This window comes from Sitophilus oryzae, unplaced genomic scaffold (assembly GCF_002938485.1).
Source record: "Sitophilus oryzae breed Bouriz unplaced genomic scaffold, Soryzae_2.0 scaffold_1621_pilon_pilon, whole genome shotgun sequence".
In the NCBI taxonomy this organism is placed as follows: domain Eukaryota; kingdom Metazoa; phylum Arthropoda; class Insecta; order Coleoptera; family Curculionidae; genus Sitophilus; species Sitophilus oryzae.
Window position 1 is genome coordinate 2,108,608 of NW_022146305.1, and position 23,002 is coordinate 2,131,609.

Below are 23,002 nucleotides of genomic sequence, written 5' to 3' on the forward strand. Positions count from 1 at the left end.
GTGGAAAATGTAATATTAAAATTTTGATGTTTTCAGGCCAGTCCTGGCAAAGAAAAATCAAAGAAAATGGACAAATCAGACTCCAGAGAGAAGAATAATATTGTCGACAAAGATAACAAGAAAAGCAAAAAGAAAAAAATGCCTCCCAGAAATTATTTAGGTACTTTTTTTGAATTTATGGTTGAATTTTGATTTAAACTAGTGATGGGAATACCGGTTCCACATGAGTCGCGTTACTGTAGGGACCGTTCCTTAAAAATACCGCGACATAATAACGCTATTTTGTAATCGAGGTTCCGACTTTCACACAGTGTCGCGGTTCTCGCTTATTAGAGATGAGCAGAAAATCGCAAACTGCGATTTAATCGCAGCGATTGTAAATTCGCAATCGCAACCTGCGATTCCTTTCCATAGCAAACTGCGACTTGCGATTGAAACATCTATCTGCCGATTTTGAATTTTTAGGCTACCAATATTACACCAGTTGCGATTTGCAATCGCAGTGGGCACGCGAACGAAGAGCTGCGAACGAAAATCACAGCATTGCGATTTTCGTCCGCACCGGCGCAGCGGCGGCACTGAGCAGGCGAACGAAGAGCTGGGAATGAAAATCGCAACTGCGATTCTCGTTCGCACCGGCCGGCGGCGCCACGTCATCAACACGGCAGTGGGCAGGCGAACGAGGAGCTGAACGAAAATCGCAGCTCATCGCAGCCAGCATTGCGATTGCGATTTTCGATGGAACCGGCGCGGCGCCGCGCTGCATCGGGAGTGGGCACGCCAACGAAGAGCGGCGAACGAAAATCGCTATATGGCATAGCTATATGGATACTTTTTTCAGCCCTTTTTATTTATTACATTTTGTTATATATTATATTATTATAAACATTTTTATAACAATCCATAATATAATATAATTTTCTGAGTATTAACTAACAGTTGTGGATCGACTGCTATGTTAATTTAAATACATCCTTTACAAATACAATCAGTTTTTTTTTCATTTTAGAGAAATTTCAAATATAATAAAATGTGATATTGTCCTTTTATTTATCTAAAAGTTCGAAAGTTTGCACTTGCACTGGACTGGTCGTATGAAAGCCGTCAGCGTGTCGGCTTCTTTTGAGTTACATATACAGGGTGTCCCAGAAATAAGTGCAAATATTTTAAGGGGTGGTAGATCTCGATAAAAGAAACATACTTTTTCTTTATCGTTTTTTAAATAAGTCCAAAATAACGGAGTTATTTTACTTTGAAAATTACCAAAAAAAAAATTGCTAAAATTTTGAGATTCTCTGGATCTTTTCTGGATTTTCCTTCTTGCAAATTATGCAATTATCAAGAAATTATGTTTTTTAACTAAAAACTTAAAAAATTTCCAAAAAAATTTTCAAAAGATTTCGAATTTTCAATTTTTTTTTTCGCAAAAAAAACCTCATAGGCGTGTTTCTGGGGTTGAACTATATTACCAGTTAAAATATCTGCACTTATTTCTGGGACACCCTGTATAAAGAAAATGTTTTTAAAAGAAAAAAAGATAAAATAAACAGTTTTTTTTTCTAGTTATCTGTAAGGTTGGCGGCAACCTTTTTATAATAAATTTTTCGTTAGTATACCTACAGACTGTCGAAAAGCACATTCGAATATGTTGAACATTTTATGTATTTTTAATTTCCCTTTTAAATTTATTGGTTCTGTTCTAATCAAAAATGTTTAAAAAAAGGAAAAGTTAATTGTGGATTTTTTTTGGTAATTGATGAAAATATTACGTGTTCTGTTTTTTATTGAACATTTTGGGATTGAGCTTCCCAGTTTACAGCGTACCAATTTAAAAATATCAAAATCGCAATCGCAGGTTTCAGTCGCAGCGATTTATAAATCACAATCGCAGTTTCAACTGCGATTGGAAAATCGTAGTTTTGCTCATCTCTATCGCTTATGCAGTATTTCTGGCATTAGTTACCTACTCCCAACCAGTGTTGTCAGGTTCTTAAAATTGTACCAGCTGTTACAACCATTCGTGCCATGGACTTAGTTACAACCTTTGAATAAGAAAACTAAGGAAGGAGCATATCAAAAATCTTAGGTACACCGCGATGGGCCTCAAATATGGCCGACTTAAATTCCGGTTTATCAGTGTCGTTCTAATTTTATTTAAAAAATGTAAAACTATGATGTAGGGTAGACGTGTGGTAGACTCAATAATTTGTTGTTTTATTTTACGTTGTGAATAAATGTTGGTAGTTATTAAAATTGTTGTAAAATATATAATTCTAATAAAAATAGATAAGTTATAATAAGTATTTATTAACACAAACATCCGATACGCTACTGAAGCAGGTAAGTCAAATTAACGTATCTAAATTCTTTGACATCTAATCTTTGACAAGTAATAAATAAAAGCTAAAATGCAAGAAAAATATATAATTTAGTTAATTTAAGTGAATTTCATAAATGATCGGTTTACTACACGTGTGTATATTATATAGTCACTTACTAGCGAAAAGTTGTTCCATTATTTCACTCAATTTTTGCCGAGATCTACCGCACGCTACACAACCAACTATTTTAGAGTCTTTTTCAATAAATCGCGATAGTGTCACTGTTAATTTAAGTTCTGCTACAATTTCCATCTAGATTTACTACCTTTATACAACTATCAGTAGTAGAATAAATAATAAATAACATAAAATAAGCTCCGTAAAGACTGACAAATCCATAAAATTTCAAATCAAATTCAAATGTGTCAAATGAATCGTCAAACAGAACTGTCAAGGATCCCCACCCTAGAGAGCTTTTATGGTGGCTTTTCCGTCCACCATGCATGAATACATGGATAGCATTATGCTCCTTCCTTAGTCTTCTTATTCAAAGGGTACAACTGATATTGACGATGGAGAATTACCCTCTATAAAACCGTCCCAACTACTGGCTTTTGTCAAAGCCCTGGGACTGACATGATGAATTATAACTCAATAAAGGGAGAGACAATAGATCTGTAAAATCGCAGTGATTAACCCCCCTCCCACTCATTTCTACATTCTCCCACCTCAAAATACATTTTGCTGAGATTTATTTACTTTTCCACCACCTTTTTTCACAAACTGCAACTATTCCCAACCTTGCCGTTATCTCTGTGCTCGTGTAAATTCATAAACAATTTCATAGACAAATTTGTCAACAATACAGGATGACTAGAAGAATTTATGATAGTGGCAATACGTTAGGTTTCAATTTTAGAAATTAAACTATTAAATAAAATAAAAAAATATGCCCTATTCCCTAAACTGACGTTGTTTTTATTATTTAGGCACGAATAGATTGACTTAAAATATGTACAGGGTGGGTCAAATTCGACGCTTTTAAACGGAAACACCCTTTTCTATAGGAGATAGACGAAAACTAATATCGGTGTCTGGAGCTCAATTTTTGTCAAAAACATGATGGTGAAAACCGCATTTCGATATCTGTTACCGTTTCGGAGTTACGGGGTGTTTTTCAAAAATATGCAATTTTAATAAATCGCTGTAACTTTTTTGCTATGGAAAATTTTGTATTTTTATGAAAACATTTCCAAAGCACCTTTTTATGTAGAATTTAATGGTTTAAATATAATTTTTTAAAAATTAATAATTTAAGAGTTATCAACAGAAAATTTGATTTTTTATATGGGACACCCTGTATATTTTTAATATATTAAAAATAATTTAAAATTACCTTTCCAAAAATATAACACACTTGATATTTTGCTCGATTCCTCTTCGAGATATATAGTATATAAAAATTCGCCCGCTTTAAATGAGTAGGCTTTGAAAGGCACCGGCTGTAATGCAAAAAAATCTAGCTTTGAGCATCAATTAAAACGAAAATAATATTTGCTATGAGAGATTCAGAATTTTAACAATCAGAAATTAACATCAATACACATTTAAACTATATCTAATAACAATAAAACTAAATAGCAAACAAAGACATGAGATTTTGCTACAGGCGTTCGACATATCGACCGTCTTCTGTTATGGACAGACGGGGCAGTTTTTGAACATTTCTCGCGGAATTCATTAACTCAGTGGGGGTGAAAGATACCCTCTCATAACTGTGAAGTATTTCTAATTCTTGTCTAGATTATAAGGAAGAATAAGGAACCTTTATTTTTCCGCAAATATATCCACAGGATTAGATCCATGGGCACTAAGTCAGGCGGCCTCGACGGCCAACGGCTGGAATCTTGGTTAGCTATTCAATTATTGTTGAAATTGGATGCAAAAATTTGCTGATAACTTCAGCGCTCAGAAGCGGTGCGTCGTCTTGCTGGAAAAATATGTTTTCGAGTTCCATTAAGGGCATATCATCAATAAAGGGTCCAAAGCCTACTAGTTAAAAGTGGCGAACTTTTAAAAATTCTGTATTTCGAAGGGAATTATAACAAAATATCAAGTGTGCTATATTTTTGGAAAGGTAATTTTAAATTCTTTTCAGTTAATTAAAAATATAGAGGGTGTCCCAAATAAAAAATCATTTTTTCTGTTGATAACTCCTAAATTATCAATTTTAAAAAAATTATACTTAAACCATTAAATTCTACGTAAAAAGGTGCTTTGGAAATGTTTTCATAGAAATACAAAATTTTCCATAGCAAAAAAGTTACAGCGATTTGTTAAAAATGCACATTTTTGAAAAACACCCCGTAACTCCGAAACGGTAACAGATATTGATGTGCTGTTTTCACCATCATGTTTTTGATGAAAATTGAGCTCCAGACACCGATATTAGTTTTCGTCTATCTCCTATAGAAAAGGGTGTTTCCATTTAAAAGCGTCGAATTTGACCCACCCTGTACATGCATTTATTGGTATTCGATACTGTTTATTCGCCATCTATTCAGAGTGAAGAATTTTTATTTTTTCCAACAATAATTTAGATTTATATTCTTCTGATCCACGTTGTAACCGCTGCAATTTAAAGAAAAAAAACACACATTTGTAAGATAATTACATTTTTCTATCTTTTGTTCAGGGACGCGGCGCCCATATGGGCAAGGTCGTGCGGCGCACGACGGCGCCAAAGCCCTAAAGGCGCCTGCGGTCACGGACTTTAAAAAATAATAAAACCAATTTTTGGAACTTATCAACAAATTAACATAAAATTTAAGTAATACTTTTATCAATGAACGCCAGTTGTGAAAATATATTATCCATCAATGTCGAGCGCCGCGCCGCTGGTTATTGGAAATTTTGGCTTAATATTATAATACTGGAGGCGCCTACCCTTATTTCGCACGACACACTGGTCGATTTTCATTTTTTTTAAACAATAAAAAAATGACATAATTAGAATCATTATTTCATCATATATAAATACATATGCTAAAATTTTTATCTATATGCATGTTTTTATCTATATATATTTCTTATTCGTGGGAAAATTTAGAAGTAAAATGTTAATGTTTATGTCAGGTAAGCATAAAATCATTCTTACGTTATCCCCACATATGTTAGTAAAATGTGTTAGATTATATTTACTCTAATTAGGATTTTATTTTTAATCAATTGAGAGTGGCTTTACAAGTTTCCGTTTTTTTTTCAATCATATTTTCTTCTTTATTTATTCATATTTTTGTAAAAAGGTTTATTTACCTAACATGTATTTATTATCAATCATATTATACTAAAACACAGTAGTTAATTTATTTGAATTTGATAGAATGCCTATGGAGAGCGGTGTTTACCTTATAGAAAATGGCCCTATGTTTTTTAAAATTTTCGATGCTGAGAAATACAAAAATATATTATATTGCAACATAATATATTTAATGTTAAAATCAAGAACAAAGTTTAAACCACCTGTCAAAAAAATTCTTTATTGGTGATCGGTTTCGGCAATTCTAGACATCATTAGACCTTAAAAATAGATATAAACAATAAAACTTATATGTATAAATGTATAAAAGCAAATAACATTTTTATTTAATTTTAATTGCTTTTACGTTTCATCTTTCTAACAATGCTATTTTATACCATGCCTAGTACATTCCAAAAATTGCTATTTCGAAAATAGCGTAGCGACGGGAGCACCAACGTCAATAGTAACCGACCAAATCGCGACAGGCGAAAACGAAACCCTAGAAGCGCTCCAGCGTTCCTGCTGGAACGAAGTAAGTGGCAGCCACGCCGCGCCGCCGAGGCCGAGCGTCTATAGTCAGTTACAGCAGGGACCAGTTACTTCTGTTCGCGACAGGGAACTAAAACTCCAGGAGCGCGACGGCTGGAGCGAAGTAGGTCGCCGCCGAGGTCGAGAGTCGATGCCCATTTACAGCAGTGACTTCTGTTCGCGATAGGGAACTACAACTCTAGGAGCGCGACCGACGGCTGGAGCGAACACGTCCCGATCGAGATCGCGCGGCGCTACGGACTTACCAGTTCCTGATACTACTGTTGGCGACCGACGAAATCGCGACGGCTGGAGCTGAACACGTCGCTATGCGGTTACTACGGTTCGAGCTAACTTCAAGGGCGATTATAAATAATTTATTTGCAAATTATAAATAATTTATAATTTTGTCGTCATTATGATCGTCGTTCTTCAGTAACAGGTTCATGATTCGTTGTGGAGCGCGACACGACGGACGTTACAAAAAAAACCGCTCCAAAATCGCGTTACTCAAATACCGACACATCACTAATGTAAACCATTTTTTTTTCAGAGGATATAGGTCTTTCATCATACTTGCACTCATCAGGAGGTGACACTTTGTGTGAGCTGTGTGGTGATAGCTACCCTCATCCAGTGACGTACCACATGCACCAGGATCATCCAGGATGTGGCCAACATGCTGGAGGAAAAGGATACAATTCTGGAGGAAATTATTGCCTTGGATGGGCTGGAAATTGTGGAGATGGTGGTGTTCGTAAGTTATTTTTTATTACTATGCCATAAAAAAAACTGGATTTTTTTGAATTTCCTCTATTATAGCTGGTAGTTCTTGGTATTTGCTTTGCGAGCAATGCAGAGAGAAGTACATGAAATCTGGAAAGTCCAGTAACAAGCAGTCCTCGCAAAAATCAAAGACCATGGTGTACAGGAAGTCTTTGAACTCGAGGTCGATAAGCAGCGGTACTGAACAACATATAATGATGAAAAATAACGCGATGTTCCTTCTGGATTTAGCTAGTTCTGCAGATTGTGGCATAGGCCATCAAAGAAGGTCTTCAGCTAGTATAATGCCTTCAGTGTCCGAAAATATTACTCCACCTGACTGTTCTGGACCATTTGGACCTCTACCTCCTTTCCAGTGTCTACAAACACTGGGAGGGTACAATTTTTTTGATGAATCTCTGTTTTACAATGAGATGATTCCAAGATTAAACGTCCAGAATGGTTTAAACAATCAACCAAGTACCTCTAAACAACGAGTAAGATTGTTTTTATATCTCCAGATTTTTGTGACAATAACAATAAATTTTTTATTAGCCACTATCAGAAGTATCTTTGTCTGAAAACGAAGGAGACGCCATCAAGGGAATGAGGTTCCACAGATCTGTCTCCATGGGCACCAACGGAATTCCGTGGGCTAAGACTGGATACGATGGAGGATCATCATGATGCGAAGACGAAACAACAGCAGCTCGGAAATTGCTGGCGGTAAATATGGAGACTTTACATTTTTTTATTAATAAGTTACCAACATATTTTTCAGAAGCTGGATCTTCTTTACTGTGTAATCCTTCACCGGCTCTTCAAAAATTAATACCCAAGGAGGAATTGACTGCAATAGTTAAAACTGACATTTCCGAGTACAGGGAATGTCTAAATTTGCTCCAAAGGCCCGTTTTGCAGTTTGTAACTCAGCAGCACGATCTGGATTCTCTGAGACTATCGATGAAGCAAGCTTTAAGGTTAGTTAATAACATTTATTGTTATCGACTTTAAGTTAATTATCTCTTTTTAGGAAAGCGATGTGTAGGGTATATGCCATGCAAGCTCTGAATTGGCTTTTGAGGTCTGTCACACAACCAATATGCTTACATGATTTGTTATGGTGGTTTGTCACTTCGCTCACACCAATTGAAATTGAGATGGAGTCAGAGGAAGATAACAGACCTCCAAAAAAATCAGACGAAGTTAGTTTTAAAATCTATTTATATTTTTTCGATATTATCAATCCCTTGTCTTTATTTTTCAGGAATTAAACATCTGTGAACATCCATTATCCGACATCACTATAGCAGGAGATGCCGTCCATCCCTTGCCAGCAACCTTTCATTCCCTTCTGCAAACCATAGCTAACATTATGATCTTACTACCAATGGGCTCAGCACTTCAACAAATAGCAGTTAGATGCTGGGGACTGAAGTTCTCACCCTCTGATCACAGTTTTCTGCACAGATCTCAAGTGTTCAGCAATATCAGCAAGATTCTGTCCAGAAGTGAAGAAATAGAAGACTTTACAGTAAGTTTTTTTATTTCTTACATTTAATCATAATTATTAAAATGTTTTTTCTGTCTACTAGTTCGCTGTACCTTACTTTACTTTTTGCGAAATTTATTTTTTAAATTAAATAGAGGTATTTTAATATATTTTTCTTAGATATCAATGCACGAAAGTGCATTTAATCAACCAACAGCTTCAGTTGAGTGCCTCAAAGACCTGACGCAATCAGTTGAAATCAAAGCCTCAAGCAGACAAGCTATGGTAGGCAGTTTGACTGATGGATCTACTGAAACTTTTTGGGAAAGCGGAGACGAAGATAGGAATAAAACCAAGAGTATAACTTTGATTTGTGCCCATGGACATCATCCAGTTTTAATCTGTGTCCATGTGGATAACTGTAGAGACTTAGGGGTAAAATACTTATTATTTCTTTTATTCCAGAGATAATATATGAGTTTTTTAGAACAAGATATCAACTATAACATTTTATTCTGGACAAAACAGCGATGAACTGACCAAACTCAGGACTGTCGAGGTCGAGACTAGGTTACTGGGTGGATGGGTTAAAGGTTCCATAATGGGTAATAATAAAACATTTTTTTTACTTAATTTCTTTTAAATTTATAATTTTTTTTAAACAGAGAGTAATGATACAGTAGTCAAGTTGGAACTGAAAGGTCCAGATAACTCAGTTCGTCTGAGACAGATCAGGATTTTAGGAAAAGTAGATGGAGAAGTACTGAAAGTTGGTAAACTTTACAGTGCTTGTACTATCCAACAGAGGAATTGTGAAAGTGAGACTCTAAGGGTGTTCAGATTAATCACAGGTAATAAATAGAACAATTTGAAGGCTTCATAGGCATTGTTGAATGTATCATGTCAATTAATGTACTCTTAGATACAGGGTGGTCCGAACTGTATTCCTGAAACTTCGGCAGCATATTCTGTAGGTAAATCAATAAATAAGTAAAAAAGTTCGTATAAATGTATGTCCGCTTAGTTGTGGAGATACAGGGTGTAGAAGTTTCATTTTCATTTCGATTTTTTGCAAATAATTTGTGAAGTATCGTCAATATTTAGCTAAAAATTGATATATGGGAGTTTTTTTAACAAGATAAATTTGATGTATATATTTTTTTTTCAGTAGTTTTATACAGGTACGGACGAAAAGTTATTACTCTTCAAAACAGTTAAAACACATGTAGGTGGCGCCCCCTACAAATAGGAGTCATATTGACATCAATATCTAATTTTCCATGTCAAAAAACTCCCAGGCATAAATTTTCATCCAAATATTGACGTTACTTCAGAAATTATTTGGAAAAAATCGAAATAAAAATGAAATTTCTACACCCTGTATCTGCGAAATCAAGCATTTTAGGACATACATTTATACAAACTTTTTTACTTATTTTTATCTGCAGAATATATTGCCGAAGTTTCCGGAATACAGTTTGGACCACCCTGTATATTATGTTTCATTCAAAAAACGTTGATGTTTTTATATTGGTTTTAAGAGATAAACTTGCTAGAAATTCAATTATAAGATTGTTGATTATGTTGTAATTATCTTTTGGATAGTTTATTTATTAAAGGAATTCTTATAAATATTATCATATTTTTAGCTCAAGTATTTGGAAAACTAATACAGGGTGAGGAAAACCAGAACAATGCTTTGAACGGCGACACTTTATCAGTCAGTGACAGTATAGAGCCTCTGGAAGAAAGCAACGACCTCAGAGAGCACATGGTTGGAATTCTCTTCAGCAGAAGTAAACTAACCCATTTACAAAAACAGGTTGATTATAATATTTTCATATATTTTTTTAAACAAACTTGAATAATTTTTTTTTATCCAGGTTATAGTTCATATAGTCCAGGCAATACGCAAGGAAACCGAAAGGGTTAGAGACGAATGGGCTTCAAACTTATTCACCACTTCAACCATTTCATCTCAAGGCAGTTCGGATATAGCAAAGAACTCAGACACTTACTGCTTCGAGATGTTGTCAATGGTACTAGCTCTTTCAGGCAGTTCAGTTGGTAGAGCCTATCTGTCACATCAAGGAGGTCTTTTGGGGGATTTACTGGTTTTGCTGCACACAGGAAGTGCTAGAGTTCAAAGACAGGTAACTTAGAGTGAGTTTAATTAACTAAATTTTGTTTTAAATATTTGTTATGTTACAGGTTACGTCGTTATTGAGGAGAATGCTTCCTGAAATCACCTTGGAATTTTTTGCAAAAGTTGTGGGAGTGACTAATTTACCTCCGAAGGATTTTAACATTGTTCCTGTGGCTAACAAAGATTCTTCCTTGTCAAAGTTTGATGTAAACAGGTATAACATGATATAAAATATAGTCTGTTCAACGACAAGATCCTTGACAGTGATAGATGTGTCTGTCATTTTAATTTCAAAGTAGTTTATTTTATTTTACATAGAAATAAGTTGGTACAACTGTAATTATAAATAAAACAACTTACTAAATTGTATATCTTAAAGATTGATTAATTAACTTTAATCTTAATTTTTTTTAAACCAGTACCTTTTGACATTATTTTTCTGCAGTACTAAAATCCATTATTTCACCTATCGTGTGATATCGATATTTTATAGCTATTCCAGTTTTTAGTATATGTTTAGTATGATCCTTGTAGCATATACGAGATGGTATACAAACTTTATTGATGGTAACTTGATTGGTCTATAAGACTTTCTGCCTGGGCAGCGAGTATTAACTATAAACTGTGTTCTGGGTCTACAGTTAATTTTCCCTCGATTTTTCCTCCAATTGACTTCAAAAGACACAAAACACCCGAATAACACGAATCAAAATGCATCATCTTCCAAAACGCAGATATTTGACATAAGTTGACACAAAATCATAACCTATAATTTGGCAAGACTTTGACAAGCCTCAAAAATCTAAAGGCCAGTTCATACGCATCGGTGTCCGTTTGTCGTTCATCGTTCCGTCAAACCAAGAGAATTGAAATATGATCTGTCATTTTTGAAATAAACCAATAAAACTGGTTAAAAACAACAAGAGACGACGTATGACGGATTTATATTTAAACCCATCCATAGTAAACTTAAAAAATATTAGAAACTTTTTTAGTAAAATAATTAGATTGGTATGGGATGTCATCTGCTTTTCTTCTGTCATCGTCTGTCGAAATTTTTCCTGAGAAAAAAAAAACTTTTTCCTGAGAGTATAGCTACTTATGTCATTTATAGACTGTCCAACCTTGTCCAACCAATTATACTGAAAGACACAACTATCATAGTACACCTCCGATCACTGTTATACAGAGTGAGTACAACTATTCGAGATCTTAAATAATTATTACTTTTACTTGCAGAATCGGTATATTAGACATCTTTTTGAGCATCATTGCCAAGTCTCTAACGGTTCAGGTCAAGGTTAAGAGCAAATCCGGAGGTGGCAGCACAGCCAAAGAAGTTAACACAGTCAGTCTGGCAACGTCGATACAGTCTACGGATGACGTAGGCTCAAGATGGTGGCTCAGGGGATCGCCTAACAGGAAACTAGCTGAAGTAATCGTGCAGTTAATCACAGATATGAGCGCGGTAAGTCTTTGATATTATTTATAATTTTTTTCCATAGCAACTGTTAAATTTGCCTTATATCTATCAAAAATAGTAGATAAAATAGTAGTTTAACAGCGAGGATACGTTAAAAACTTTATTTCTTCTCGCACGTTTTTTAATTGCTTCCATTTTTGAAAACTTTTGTATTCCTTTTCATAAGTTATTCGGGATTTAAACGGAAGTAGTTTGGATATGGCGTTTGTCGCCTCAGCATGAATATCTGTTGGTAATTTACTTATTTCGTTTTGGGCGATTTCTGGCTCCAATTCAATCAGTAATCGACACGAAGAGAATTAAAAAATATTGACTCAAAACTGACAACTAAAGAGGCAGCTTTATTTATTTGTCAAATTAATGTCAGCACAATATTTTTTCTACTCGTAATAAATTCCTTGAAATAATCATTTCTGAATATTTTATAAAACGTGACCCGCTATGGAAAAGAAATATTGTTTCATACACGACGATAAAATTGCATTATTGTCTTGTATAAAAAATAACTAAAATTGGTTAGAAAAATTATATATTTTTTAGGGTAAAATGTCTGAATTATGGGCGAATATAACTAAAAGCGCCATAGCGGAAAACATATTAAATCTAACATGTTTGAGTGAAGAACAAAGATTACCAAGTGCCTGCTTGAAAACACCAACACTCTGGCTAGCTCTAGCCTCACTGTGCGTTCTGGATAAGGAACACGTCGAAAGATTATCTTCCGGTAACTATTAATATATACAGGGAGCTCTAAAATACGTTTGGTTAATTTCTAGGACAGTGGAGCAAGACTGAAGGCCACACAATACCACCTAGACCAATGTGTAGCAACCATGATGATGGTGAAACCACTGCTGTGGTCCAGTGCAACATTTGTGGAAATCTGTGTGCTGACTGTGACAGATTTTTGCATTTGCACAGAAAAACCAGAGGTCATCTACGACAGGTAAATATTTATCACGATTTGTTAGTGTATGATTGTCGGTTTATTAGTAAAATCCTTTGAATAAGAAGACTAAGGAAGGAGCATAATGCTATCCATGTATTCATGCATGGTGGGCGGAAAAGCCACCATAAAAGCTCTCTAGGGTGGGGATCCTTGACAGTTCTGTTTGACGATTCATTTGACACATTTGAATTTGATTTGAAATTTTGTGGATTTGTCAGTCTTTACGGAGCTTATTTTATGTTATTTATTATTTATTCTACTACTGATAGTTGTATAAAGGTAGTAAATCTAGATGGAAATTGTGGCAGAACTTAAATTAACAGTGACACTATCGCGATTTATCGAAAAAGACTCTAAAATAGTTGGTTGTGTAGCGTGCGGTAGATCTCGGCAAAAATTGAGTGAAATAATGGAACAACTTTTCGCTAGTAAGTGACTATATAATATACATACGTGAAGTAAACCGATCATTTATCAAATTCACTTAAATTAACTAAATTATATATTTTTCTTGCATTTTAGCTTTTATTTATTACTTGTCAAAGATTAGACGTCAAAGAATTTAGATACGTTAATTTGACTTACCTGCTTCAGTAGCGTATCGGATGTTTGTGGTAATAAATACTTATTATAACTTATCTATTTTTATTAGAATTATATATTTTTATAACAATTTTAATAACTACCAACATTTATTCACAACGTAAAATAAAATAACAAATTATTGAGTCCATCCCACGTCTACCCTACATCATAGTTTTACATTTTTTAAATAAAATTAGAACGGCACTGATAAACCGGAATTTAAGTCGGCCATATTTGAGGCCCATCGCGGTGTACCTAAGATTTTTGATATGCTCCTTCCTTAGTCTTCTTATTCAAAATTAAAATCTATGATGGGGGAGTTTATTAATTCTTGGGAGAATCAAGGGTGAAGGGGGTCAAGCTGTTACTTACTAAATCTCACGTAGGGGAGAGAGGGGTAGGTCATCTGCGACAGGTACAGATTTCTCATAATTTGGTAGTGTATGATTGTCAGTTTATAATCAAATTTCGAGGCATCCTCAAGGACTGTATATATTCTAAAGGACTGTTCGATCGCGTCAAATTGCCGCTGTCGTAGTCGCCGTGGGATGCTACGTCACGCGCTGACCAGCGCTCCACAGTGCGGCGGATGGTTATTCTAGCGGGACAAAATCTCAAGAGCAACGTTTGGGACTTGAAATCTAAGAACGTAGCAAATGGTCTAATATATAGCAACTATATGGTTAAATTTATTTATTTATTAACAACTTAATTTATTAATAAATAAATACATGATAATAAAACTATGATATTATTCGTACATGACACACAAAAACCGTATTGTAAAGTATTGCCAAATACATAAATTATGACCGCGCAGCTAATTAAGGGGAACCACTGTGGCTCTCAAAATTTTAGCAAAAAATTTTTTTTTTTGGGCATTTTCAAAGTAAAATAACTTCGTTATTTTGTACATACTTATTTGAAACACGATAAAGAGAAAATTCTTTTATCGAGATCTACTACCCCTTCTTGCACTTATTTCTGCACTAAAATGACAGCGATCTTTATTTCATAGCCAACGCTGACGCCGGTTTTTTTTTGATCATATTGTATTTATGTTCACAATTAAAAAAGTATTTTTAACATTTTTTTTTCATTTCAGGTATGCAAAGAAGAAGAGGAAGCCATCAAGGTCGAACTCCATGAAGGCTGTGGAAGAACCAAATTATTCTGGGTACTAGCCTTGGCCGATTCTCGCACCTTGAAAGCTCTGGTCGAGTTCAGAGAAGGCGGTACCCGTACTAGGACAGGAGGCATCACGGGAATATGTAGATTTTGCGGTACCACCGGAAATTCCGGACTTTTAGCCATCGGAAACGTTTGTGCAGATTCAGAATGCCAGGTTTTTATTTTATATAGATTTTTTTAATTCAAAGACTTTTTTTGAGGTAAAAAATTAAATGTAAAATTATATTTTACAAAATTTTTTTTGTAGGATTATGGTAAAACAGCTTGCCCGAAGCTTCAAAATTGCGGTCATATGTGTGGGGGAGTTTTGGGGGAAACCCAATGTCTCCCTTGCTTACACGGATGCTCAAACGACGTCAGCTTACGTCAAGACGCGGACGACATGTGCATGATTTGTTTCACTGAAGCCTTATCCTGTGCTCCGGCCATACAAGTATGATTTTTTTGTATAGTTTTGAATCAAAACCCAAATCAAACTTTTTAAAAACTTTTCTCAACGTTTTAATTTATTTTTTCTTGGTTATTCCAGCTTCAGTGTGGTCACGTGTTTCACCTACACTGTTGCAAGGCTGTTCTGATGAAACGATGGGCTGGACCGAGGATAACATTTTCGTTTTCTTTGTGTCCAATTTGTAAGGTAAGGATTTATATATACAGGGTGTCCCAGAAATAAGTGCAAATATTTTAACTGGTGGTATAGTTCAACCCCAGAAACACGCCTATGAGGTTTTTTGCGAAAAAAAAATGTTGAAAATTTAAAATTTTTCTTGACATTTTCCGGGAAATTTGAAAAAACTTTTTAGTGCCACTTGTTTATTCACCTGAGATTTCTCTACGGTGTATCTAAACCTTGCAGTGTTGCAACCTCCTATGTTATCCACATTCTACATAGTTCTACATTTATAAATGGACATAATTCAAAAATGCATGTATTTATTTTTGGGTTTGTAAATACACCTATCTTTAGAGGAATGTCTGCTGATAATAAAAATAGAATGTTCTTTTTTTATTGTTTACGAATTCCAAAGAAACAGAGATAAAGAAAACGAAAAATAATTATGTGCGTTAATTGAAAGATTAGTGTAAAATTTATTCTATAAGAGGCACTTTGTCATTTTAAGTTTTTTATTATTTTTAAACATTAAGGAGACTATGGATATTAATTTAGAAGGTAAGCAGTCAGTTACGTTATTTGCCTTTAGTATTTATTTAATTAAAAAAAAAAAAAATCAACTTTGACTTAGAATTACAAAAAAATATATCAATATAGTCCGAAGAAATTTTGAAAATAAAATCTTTAAACAATTTAGTTTAAAATGATAACAATCATTTTTGCGGAGATTTGCGGAATTTGCTATTTTTCTATTTTTAGAACAATCCTCTGCTATTCCCAACAGCATGTTATACGAAAAATGGGTAACTTGTAAAAAATAACTTGTAATAAAAATATAATATAATATATAATATATATATATATATATATATATATATATATATATATATATATATATATATATATATATATATATATATATATATATATATATATATATATATATATATATATATATATATATATATATATATATATATATATATATATATATATATATATATATATATATATATATATATATATATATATATATATATATATATATATATATATATATATATATATAAATATATAACTTGTAAAATAATAACTCAGTTTATAATCATCTGCTGATGATGCTAACATGGTTAGCGAAACGCGCGTCCAGTGTAAAAGTAAAAGTGTTTTGGTGTATTGTGGTGATTTAGTGTTTTTATTTTGCTGTGTAACACCAAAGGTTCCAACCCTCAACTGTAATATTGTAGAATTAAAATAATATACATCATGTTTTGCGCATTTTTGCGATTTTTGTTAATTTTCTATTTTTAAAGAAATCCTCTGCTATTTTCAATTTAGGATTTTATACCAAAAATGCCAAATATTTATTTTTAAATTTATAATATATTTTTTTAAGTTTCTAGCACATTTTCAAAAATACGTCAAATGTATTAAAACCATAGCAAATTCTTTAACCCTCTAAGTGGGGGTATCATCCCCCAATTTATTTCCAATGGAAATAGGGGTCAAGTAATATTTTATTAAGAGGACTTTAATTTATCTATATAATGCTGGTTATTTTTTGAAAATTAATCAACCCCTTAGGAAAATAGTGGGGTTTTTGAAATTGGGGGGGATGATACCCCACTTGAATGTTGAAGATTTCTCTATGGATTTTACCCTAAAATAACGTATTTTTAAAACTTGTTTAAAAAACCTTCCAAATTTCTTGATATAATTTATTTTGCATTTTTTTCCTTATTATTGATATTTCAAACCTCCATATTTTCAATAGGGGCTTATCGATTTTGGAGAACTATACACCAATATTTAGGTAAATAAAAGATACTATACTTTTCAATAAGGTATACTTTTCAATAAGGTATAAATTGGTCCCTCTTTCCATGTGAAAAATTTTGGGGGATGACACCCTCGCATAGGGGATGACAATTTTGCAATCATTTTTGGAGCAAAAGTTGGCTCTCTTATAAACAAAATAAATAAAAATAGTCGCAATAATTAATATTAGTTTGTTTTCAAAATATGAATTTTGACCCAATTCCCCTATAAGGTGCAACACTGTGCGCCGCCACCTGTTACGATCAAGAACATCTTCCTCTTCCAAGTTACGGTCCTCCATTGCCCTTCTGATGGCCTCATTCCAGGATCTTCTAGGCCGTCCTCTTTTCCTTTTTCCAGGAGGTGACCAGCTGTAGATACGGTAGGGCCATCTTTGGTGTTCCATGCGTAGCAAGTGTCCAAACCACTTAAGGCCCCTCTGTTCGACTCTATCCACTATTGTCTGTGTGGCATCCATTTTGGCTCTGATTTCCACGTTCCTAACTCTGTCCACTTTAGATACTCTCGCACTGCGACTCAAATAGTCCATTTCGAGTGCATTCAAAGCTCGCTTTTGTTCGGCTTTTAAGGTCCAAACTTCACACCCATAAGTTACTACGGACTCCACTACGGCTCTTCCAATATGTACTTTTGTGTTTGGTCTTATGTTTTTGTCCCACCAGATGCCATTCAGTGCTCCTATAATCTCCGCCCTTGTTCTATTCTAGCAGATACTTCTGTTTTGTCCTGTCCCTTTCTGGTTATACGTGCTCCCAAATATTTAAACCATTCAACCTGTCTGAGCTTTGCATTGTCAGTAATAAAAATGTCAAATTTATCATCTGAATTGGTCACTAGGTATTCCGTTTTATCAATGTTCACAGTAAGGCCCCATTCCGTGTATGCCGAATTTAACCTGCTCATCATGAATTCAAGGTCGTAAGCATCTTGAGCTATGACCACCTGATCATCGGCAAAATTCAATGTAACCAAACAGTCATCTCCTACAGGGACGCCCATTCCCCACACCTCTTCTTCCAGTCCCTAAGAACCACTTCCAAATACAGATTAAATAAAAGAGGCGTCAGAGGACATCCCTGTCGAAGGCCTTTAGTTGTAAAAATTACCTCAGACAGTTTGTTACCGCTCTTAACACGAGTTGTGCTGTTGTTGTACAGCACCTTAATTAAATTTATGAGACATTCATCCACATCAGGTTGTTCCAGTACGTACCATAGTTTAACTCTGGGGATGGAGTTGTAAGCTTTTTGAAGGTCTACAAAAGCTAGTTGTGTATCTTCTTCCGTTTTTCTATCAGTTGTTGGATAGTAAATAGATTATCTATACGTGAACGCCCTGCAGTAAAGCCACTCTGTTCTTAACTGATTTTGTTGTAAGTAGATATTTCTAACTTATTCCTAATTGACCTCTGTAGTTATTCGGGTCTTTTCTGTTCCCTTTTTTATATATAGATGTGATATAGGCTAACTTCCATTCATTAGGTATTTTATTCCGATCTACACACATCCGCATTACCCATTTCAGCCATAATACCACCCGGTCCTGGAGCTCTACCGTTTTTCATAGACACCAAGGCTTGTTTCCTCAATCGATATGTTTGTTCTAGGTTCTGCAATAGTGACGGCTTCATTGTTTTGCAAAAACTGTGGACGTTGTTCTGTTAATAGGTTTTCATAATGTTTCCTCCAATCACTTAAAGATATAGTTCCCGTCCATCGTTCACGCGTATTTGTTTTCATCCCCTTCAGAGTTGTCCATGCTTCCGTAGATCGTGATTCCCCAATGTAAGTTTCAATATCATTGCATTTTCTTTCCCACATACTATTCTTTTCCTCAGTTACTTGTTGTCCAACTTCCTTTTGTAACTTCTTATATGCTAGCCAATTTTCATCTGTTGGATTTCCTAACCAGTTATTATAATTCAGCTTCTTTTCACTTATCTTTTCTTCAAGCTTATCCGTCATCCATATAGGTTGGTTCTTGATTTGCTCCTTATATCCTACAGCTTCCTGCATTGCTTGATGTTTGATAGGTCGTTGGTAGAGGTATTTAATACTGTCATCTCCTAACAAGTTGACTTTATATCTTGGATTTGACAGAGTGACTTGCTCCGTTTCAGCTTCTGTTGTGTCATATTTGTTGAAAGGTTAAAATAAGCTTAAAATAAGTCTTATTTTCTCTTTTATGTGTTTTTTTTGGTACTAAAATCTAGTTTTTTCTTAGACGGAGATGAAGCATTCCACTTTAGAAGAGCTACTCGAGCCAATCCAGGAACTCTTCAAGGATGTGAAAAGAAAAGCGTTGATGCGTCTGGAATATGAGGGACTGCATACTGTGGAAGCTGTTATTACGCCAGGAGCACGGTTCTTCAATGATGCAGCTTCTTATGCCATGGACAGATATGCTTATTACGTTTGTTACAAATGCCATAAGGTAATAGAGTACTACTATTATTTTTAGCTGTTTTGAAGCTAATCAATTGATGTAAATAATAAAGTTTCAATAATATTATAACGGTATTATTTTGCAGGCATATTATGGTGGTGAAGCTAGATGTGACGCTGAGGCAGACGACAGGTACGACCCTGCAGAGCTAGTTTGTGGTGCTTGCAGTGACGTGGCACGGGCTCAGATGTGTCCGAAACACGGTGCTGACTTCCTGGAGTACAAATGCAGGTACTGTTGCTCAGTAGCTGTGTTCTTCTGCTTTGGAACCACCCACTTTTGCAATCCGTGTCACGACGATTTCCAGAGAGTCACGAATCTGTCAAAGAGCGAACTACCTTTTTGTCCAGCAGGTAAGTGGTACCGGAATATTACTGAGTTATTGTTATTGAAAATTTTGTTATTAAAAATTATAGTCTTTAGTTTTTAATGGATGGTTTTACTTCGTTGTACGTTTTCATTGAAGTTTGATACTTGTAACAACACTTTTTTGGATTTTTTAATAGCTAATAATGTTTTAGGACCCAGATCAACTCAATTGGAGGGTGATGAATGCCCGCTTCACGTGAAGCATCCCCCAACAGGAGAAGAATTTGCTCTAGGTTGTGGAGTATGTAGAAATGCTCACACTTTCTAAAGAGACCGCTAAATAAATATATTGGAATTATAATAAATAAAGAAACACATATTATAGTATACTATTATTTCTATTTATTTTCAAGTTTCACTGTCTAGTCAATATTATATTAAATTTATAGAGAAAAGTCATGCAAAAATGCTTGTTTCATATAAATAAAATTAATAAGTACTTTTATTTGAGTTTCATTTCATTCATATTGAGTTTCTGTCTTTTATTTTGGTTTTTATTTTTGTTCTTTGTTATGAAAATGAAATTACGTTTATTTAGGCACGCTAAAACCAAGGACTGTATACAGTACGTCTGTCCGTTCTGTAGCTACGGGGTATCCGTGAGAGGGGAAACGATATTCTCCCGATGTTTTTCGTAAAAAATTAGACGTCGCGTCCCATCAATAAAAATTCGACAAATTTGCAAGTAGCCAATAAAATGAGTGGACGGAGCGATTTGCGGTGACGTACTCGTCAAGTCGACGTATAAAAATATTGCTGTTTACTTAAATGTTTTTTTGTCCGCATTCCTTTCATAGACACAGATCGAGCAGACGTACTGTATATTCTAAAGGACTGTTCGATCGCGTCAAATCGCCGCTGTAGTCGCCGTGGAATGCTACGTCACGCGCTGACCAGCGCTCCACAGTGCGGCGGATGGTTATTCTAGCGGGACAAAATCTCAAGAGCAATGTTTGGGACTTAAAATCTAAGAACGTAGCAAATGGTCTAATATATAGCAACTATATGGTTAAATTTATTTATTTATGAACAACTTAATTTATTAATAAATAAATACAAGATAATAAAACTATGGTATTATTCGTACATGACACTACAAAAACCGTATTGTAAACTATTGCCAAATACATAAAATTATGATATCAAAAAACTCTTTAGCAGTTTTTTTTAATTAATTTGTAATCTTGTGACATTCTACGAGAGAAAAAAAAACAATGTTTTCAGATATTAAATTTTATTTTAGGATGTTTTAAATACAGGCTGTCATTATAGGGAGATTTTTGAAGGTCTAAAAGGTAGCACTTGTAGTGCTGGAACTAGCACTGGTAGTGCTAGAACCACTAGCTGTTGTTGATCTGGTACCACAGTCGACTCCGTCAGCGGCAAGATATCGAACTATGTCTGGGTCGTAGTAGGTACCGGCAGGGCACTGGTACCTGGTGGCTTCCCCGTTACTGCATTCATAGAAATACGAACAGTCTGTAGGGTCTTCTATGTATGAGAGATCATCTTCATCGGTAGGACAAGCTAGAAATAGAAGAATTATATGAAATGAACAAAATTCTTACAGCTTTAGTGTATTTTAATAAATAACATTTTCTTGCCTTTAGCTGTGTATTTTTTCTAATTTTGAAAAATCGAAAGTAGAGAAAAAAAATATAAAGTAAAAAGAAAATTGTTTTGCTTGTCGTAAAGGGGGGAACCAAGCTCCACTCCCACAACCGGTTTCTGGGCCTACCCTTCATCAGGTGGGCTGTCCAGGGGCTGGTTCTCACCATGGTACAAAGAAAACAAGGTATGATCGATAGTGGCTCCAATTTCGTTCGGAATAAATAAAAAATAAAGAAAGTTGACATTAAATTTGCATTTTTTAAGGTTATGGTTAAGAATTGTTTATTTTTTCAAAGATTTTTTCTGACTTTTTAGTTCGTTTAATTTAATAATTACTAAAACCAGCAGTTCCAAAAATATATTTAAAAATAAAAGACAAGAATCCAAAATATTAATTATCTATTAACATGGATTTGGACGATAATAGGTAAGAATACTAAATTTATTTCTATATTCGGTACAAAATTGTTTATTAGGTTTTTAGTTTGCGATGTTTATGGTAAATAATTTTCACGTTCATCGTCTCTGAATTGACATGAGGATATCTATGAAAAAGTAACCACAAGACGAATTGTTACATCATCTGATTGTTTTCCATCGAAAAGTAGAAAATGCCAATGCAGAAGAATGTATTATAATTGTAACAGAAGTAATTCCAAGGGTGAAGTTTATTATACTTAATTAGTGACCTGTGCTTCTTTTTATATGTAGATGTTTCAGGTTTTGAGAATAAATCGGTTGAACGAATCCCAAAATTTAGAGGAAGTATTTGCATACCCAGAATATACCCATCAAGGATTATAGCTGAAATTTCCTTTAATGGTAGGCAATTATTCAATACAAATTAACTTTTTGAGTGACTGAAATATTAAATAGTTTACAATATGGTATATCACTGTAAAAATATATTACTTTTAAGTACAATTAGGGCCCAATACATTTCAAAAAGTAGAATATTCAATCAATTAATATCTTGAATACATGGTTTTGATATTCAACTGCCTGATACTTACTGACTGCTCGGGTACTCAGAACGCAGGACACTGCCAAGAGAAATCCAATAATCAAAAAACTGGTATATTTAAATGCCATTTTTCGACTTTTTTTTAAATTTTTGAGTTAGGTGTTTACTTAAATAAGTGATATTTTTGAATATCTGTCTGTAATTTAGATTCTCCTTTATATACAGGTAACCGAACAAAGAACTTATCAAAATCAATTGACTTTGAATTTGTTGTTATCTTCAAATCTAGAGACTGAAGCCGGAACTCTAAAACAATTGAGATAAAACCATTGACTTAAAACATAATAAAATGTTACAAGAAGACGGACGTAGCCACTGGAGCATCTTAGTAAAATATAAT

The 23,002-nt window shown here is 34.3% G+C and overlaps 2 protein-coding genes across 3 annotated transcripts in view; one reads left to right on the plus strand and one right to left on the minus strand.

Annotated features, from left to right (window-relative positions):
• LOC115880273 (E3 ubiquitin-protein ligase MYCBP2) overlaps nucleotides 1–20,472 on the plus strand; it is a 138,533-nt gene extending 118,061 nt beyond the window's left edge. The window contains 23 exon segments of the mRNA XM_030897453.1: nucleotides 37–160; nucleotides 6,704–6,907; nucleotides 6,973–7,412; nucleotides 7,471–7,588; nucleotides 7,591–7,641; nucleotides 7,697–7,895; nucleotides 7,949–8,120; nucleotides 8,183–8,449; nucleotides 8,588–8,842; nucleotides 8,895–9,012; nucleotides 9,073–9,258; nucleotides 10,057–10,229; nucleotides 10,291–10,560; nucleotides 10,619–10,767; nucleotides 11,793–12,021; nucleotides 12,577–12,760; nucleotides 12,813–12,982; nucleotides 14,676–14,915; nucleotides 15,009–15,194; nucleotides 15,291–15,398; nucleotides 19,437–19,646; nucleotides 19,744–20,011; nucleotides 20,180–20,472. Of these exon segments, the coding sequence (XP_030753313.1) occupies nucleotides 37–160; nucleotides 6,704–6,907; nucleotides 6,973–7,412; nucleotides 7,471–7,588; nucleotides 7,591–7,641; nucleotides 7,697–7,895; nucleotides 7,949–8,120; nucleotides 8,183–8,449; nucleotides 8,588–8,842; nucleotides 8,895–9,012; nucleotides 9,073–9,258; nucleotides 10,057–10,229; nucleotides 10,291–10,560; nucleotides 10,619–10,767; nucleotides 11,793–12,021; nucleotides 12,577–12,760; nucleotides 12,813–12,982; nucleotides 14,676–14,915; nucleotides 15,009–15,194; nucleotides 15,291–15,398; nucleotides 19,437–19,646; nucleotides 19,744–20,011; nucleotides 20,180–20,295 (4,437 nt within the window). The 3' untranslated portion in view covers nucleotides 20,296–20,472.
• Nucleotides 20,473–21,254: 782 nt separating this feature from the next.
• Nucleotides 21,255–23,002, minus strand: LOC115880421. 2 transcript variants are annotated; one of them, XM_030897617.1, is made up of 3 exons: nucleotides 22,959–23,002; nucleotides 22,652–22,908; nucleotides 21,255–21,554 (listed from the first exon to the last, which is right to left on the minus strand). In XM_030897617.1, exons 2-3 carry the CDS (start codon nucleotides 22,728–22,730, stop codon nucleotides 21,316–21,318), a joined length of 318 nt encoding a protein of 105 aa, XP_030753477.1. In that variant the 5' UTR covers nucleotides 22,731–22,908; nucleotides 22,959–23,002; the 3' UTR covers nucleotides 21,255–21,315. The 2 variants fall into 2 exon arrangements, with proteins under 2 accessions (XP_030753477.1, XP_030753478.1); XM_030897618.1 differs by having other exon boundaries at nucleotides 22,652–22,971.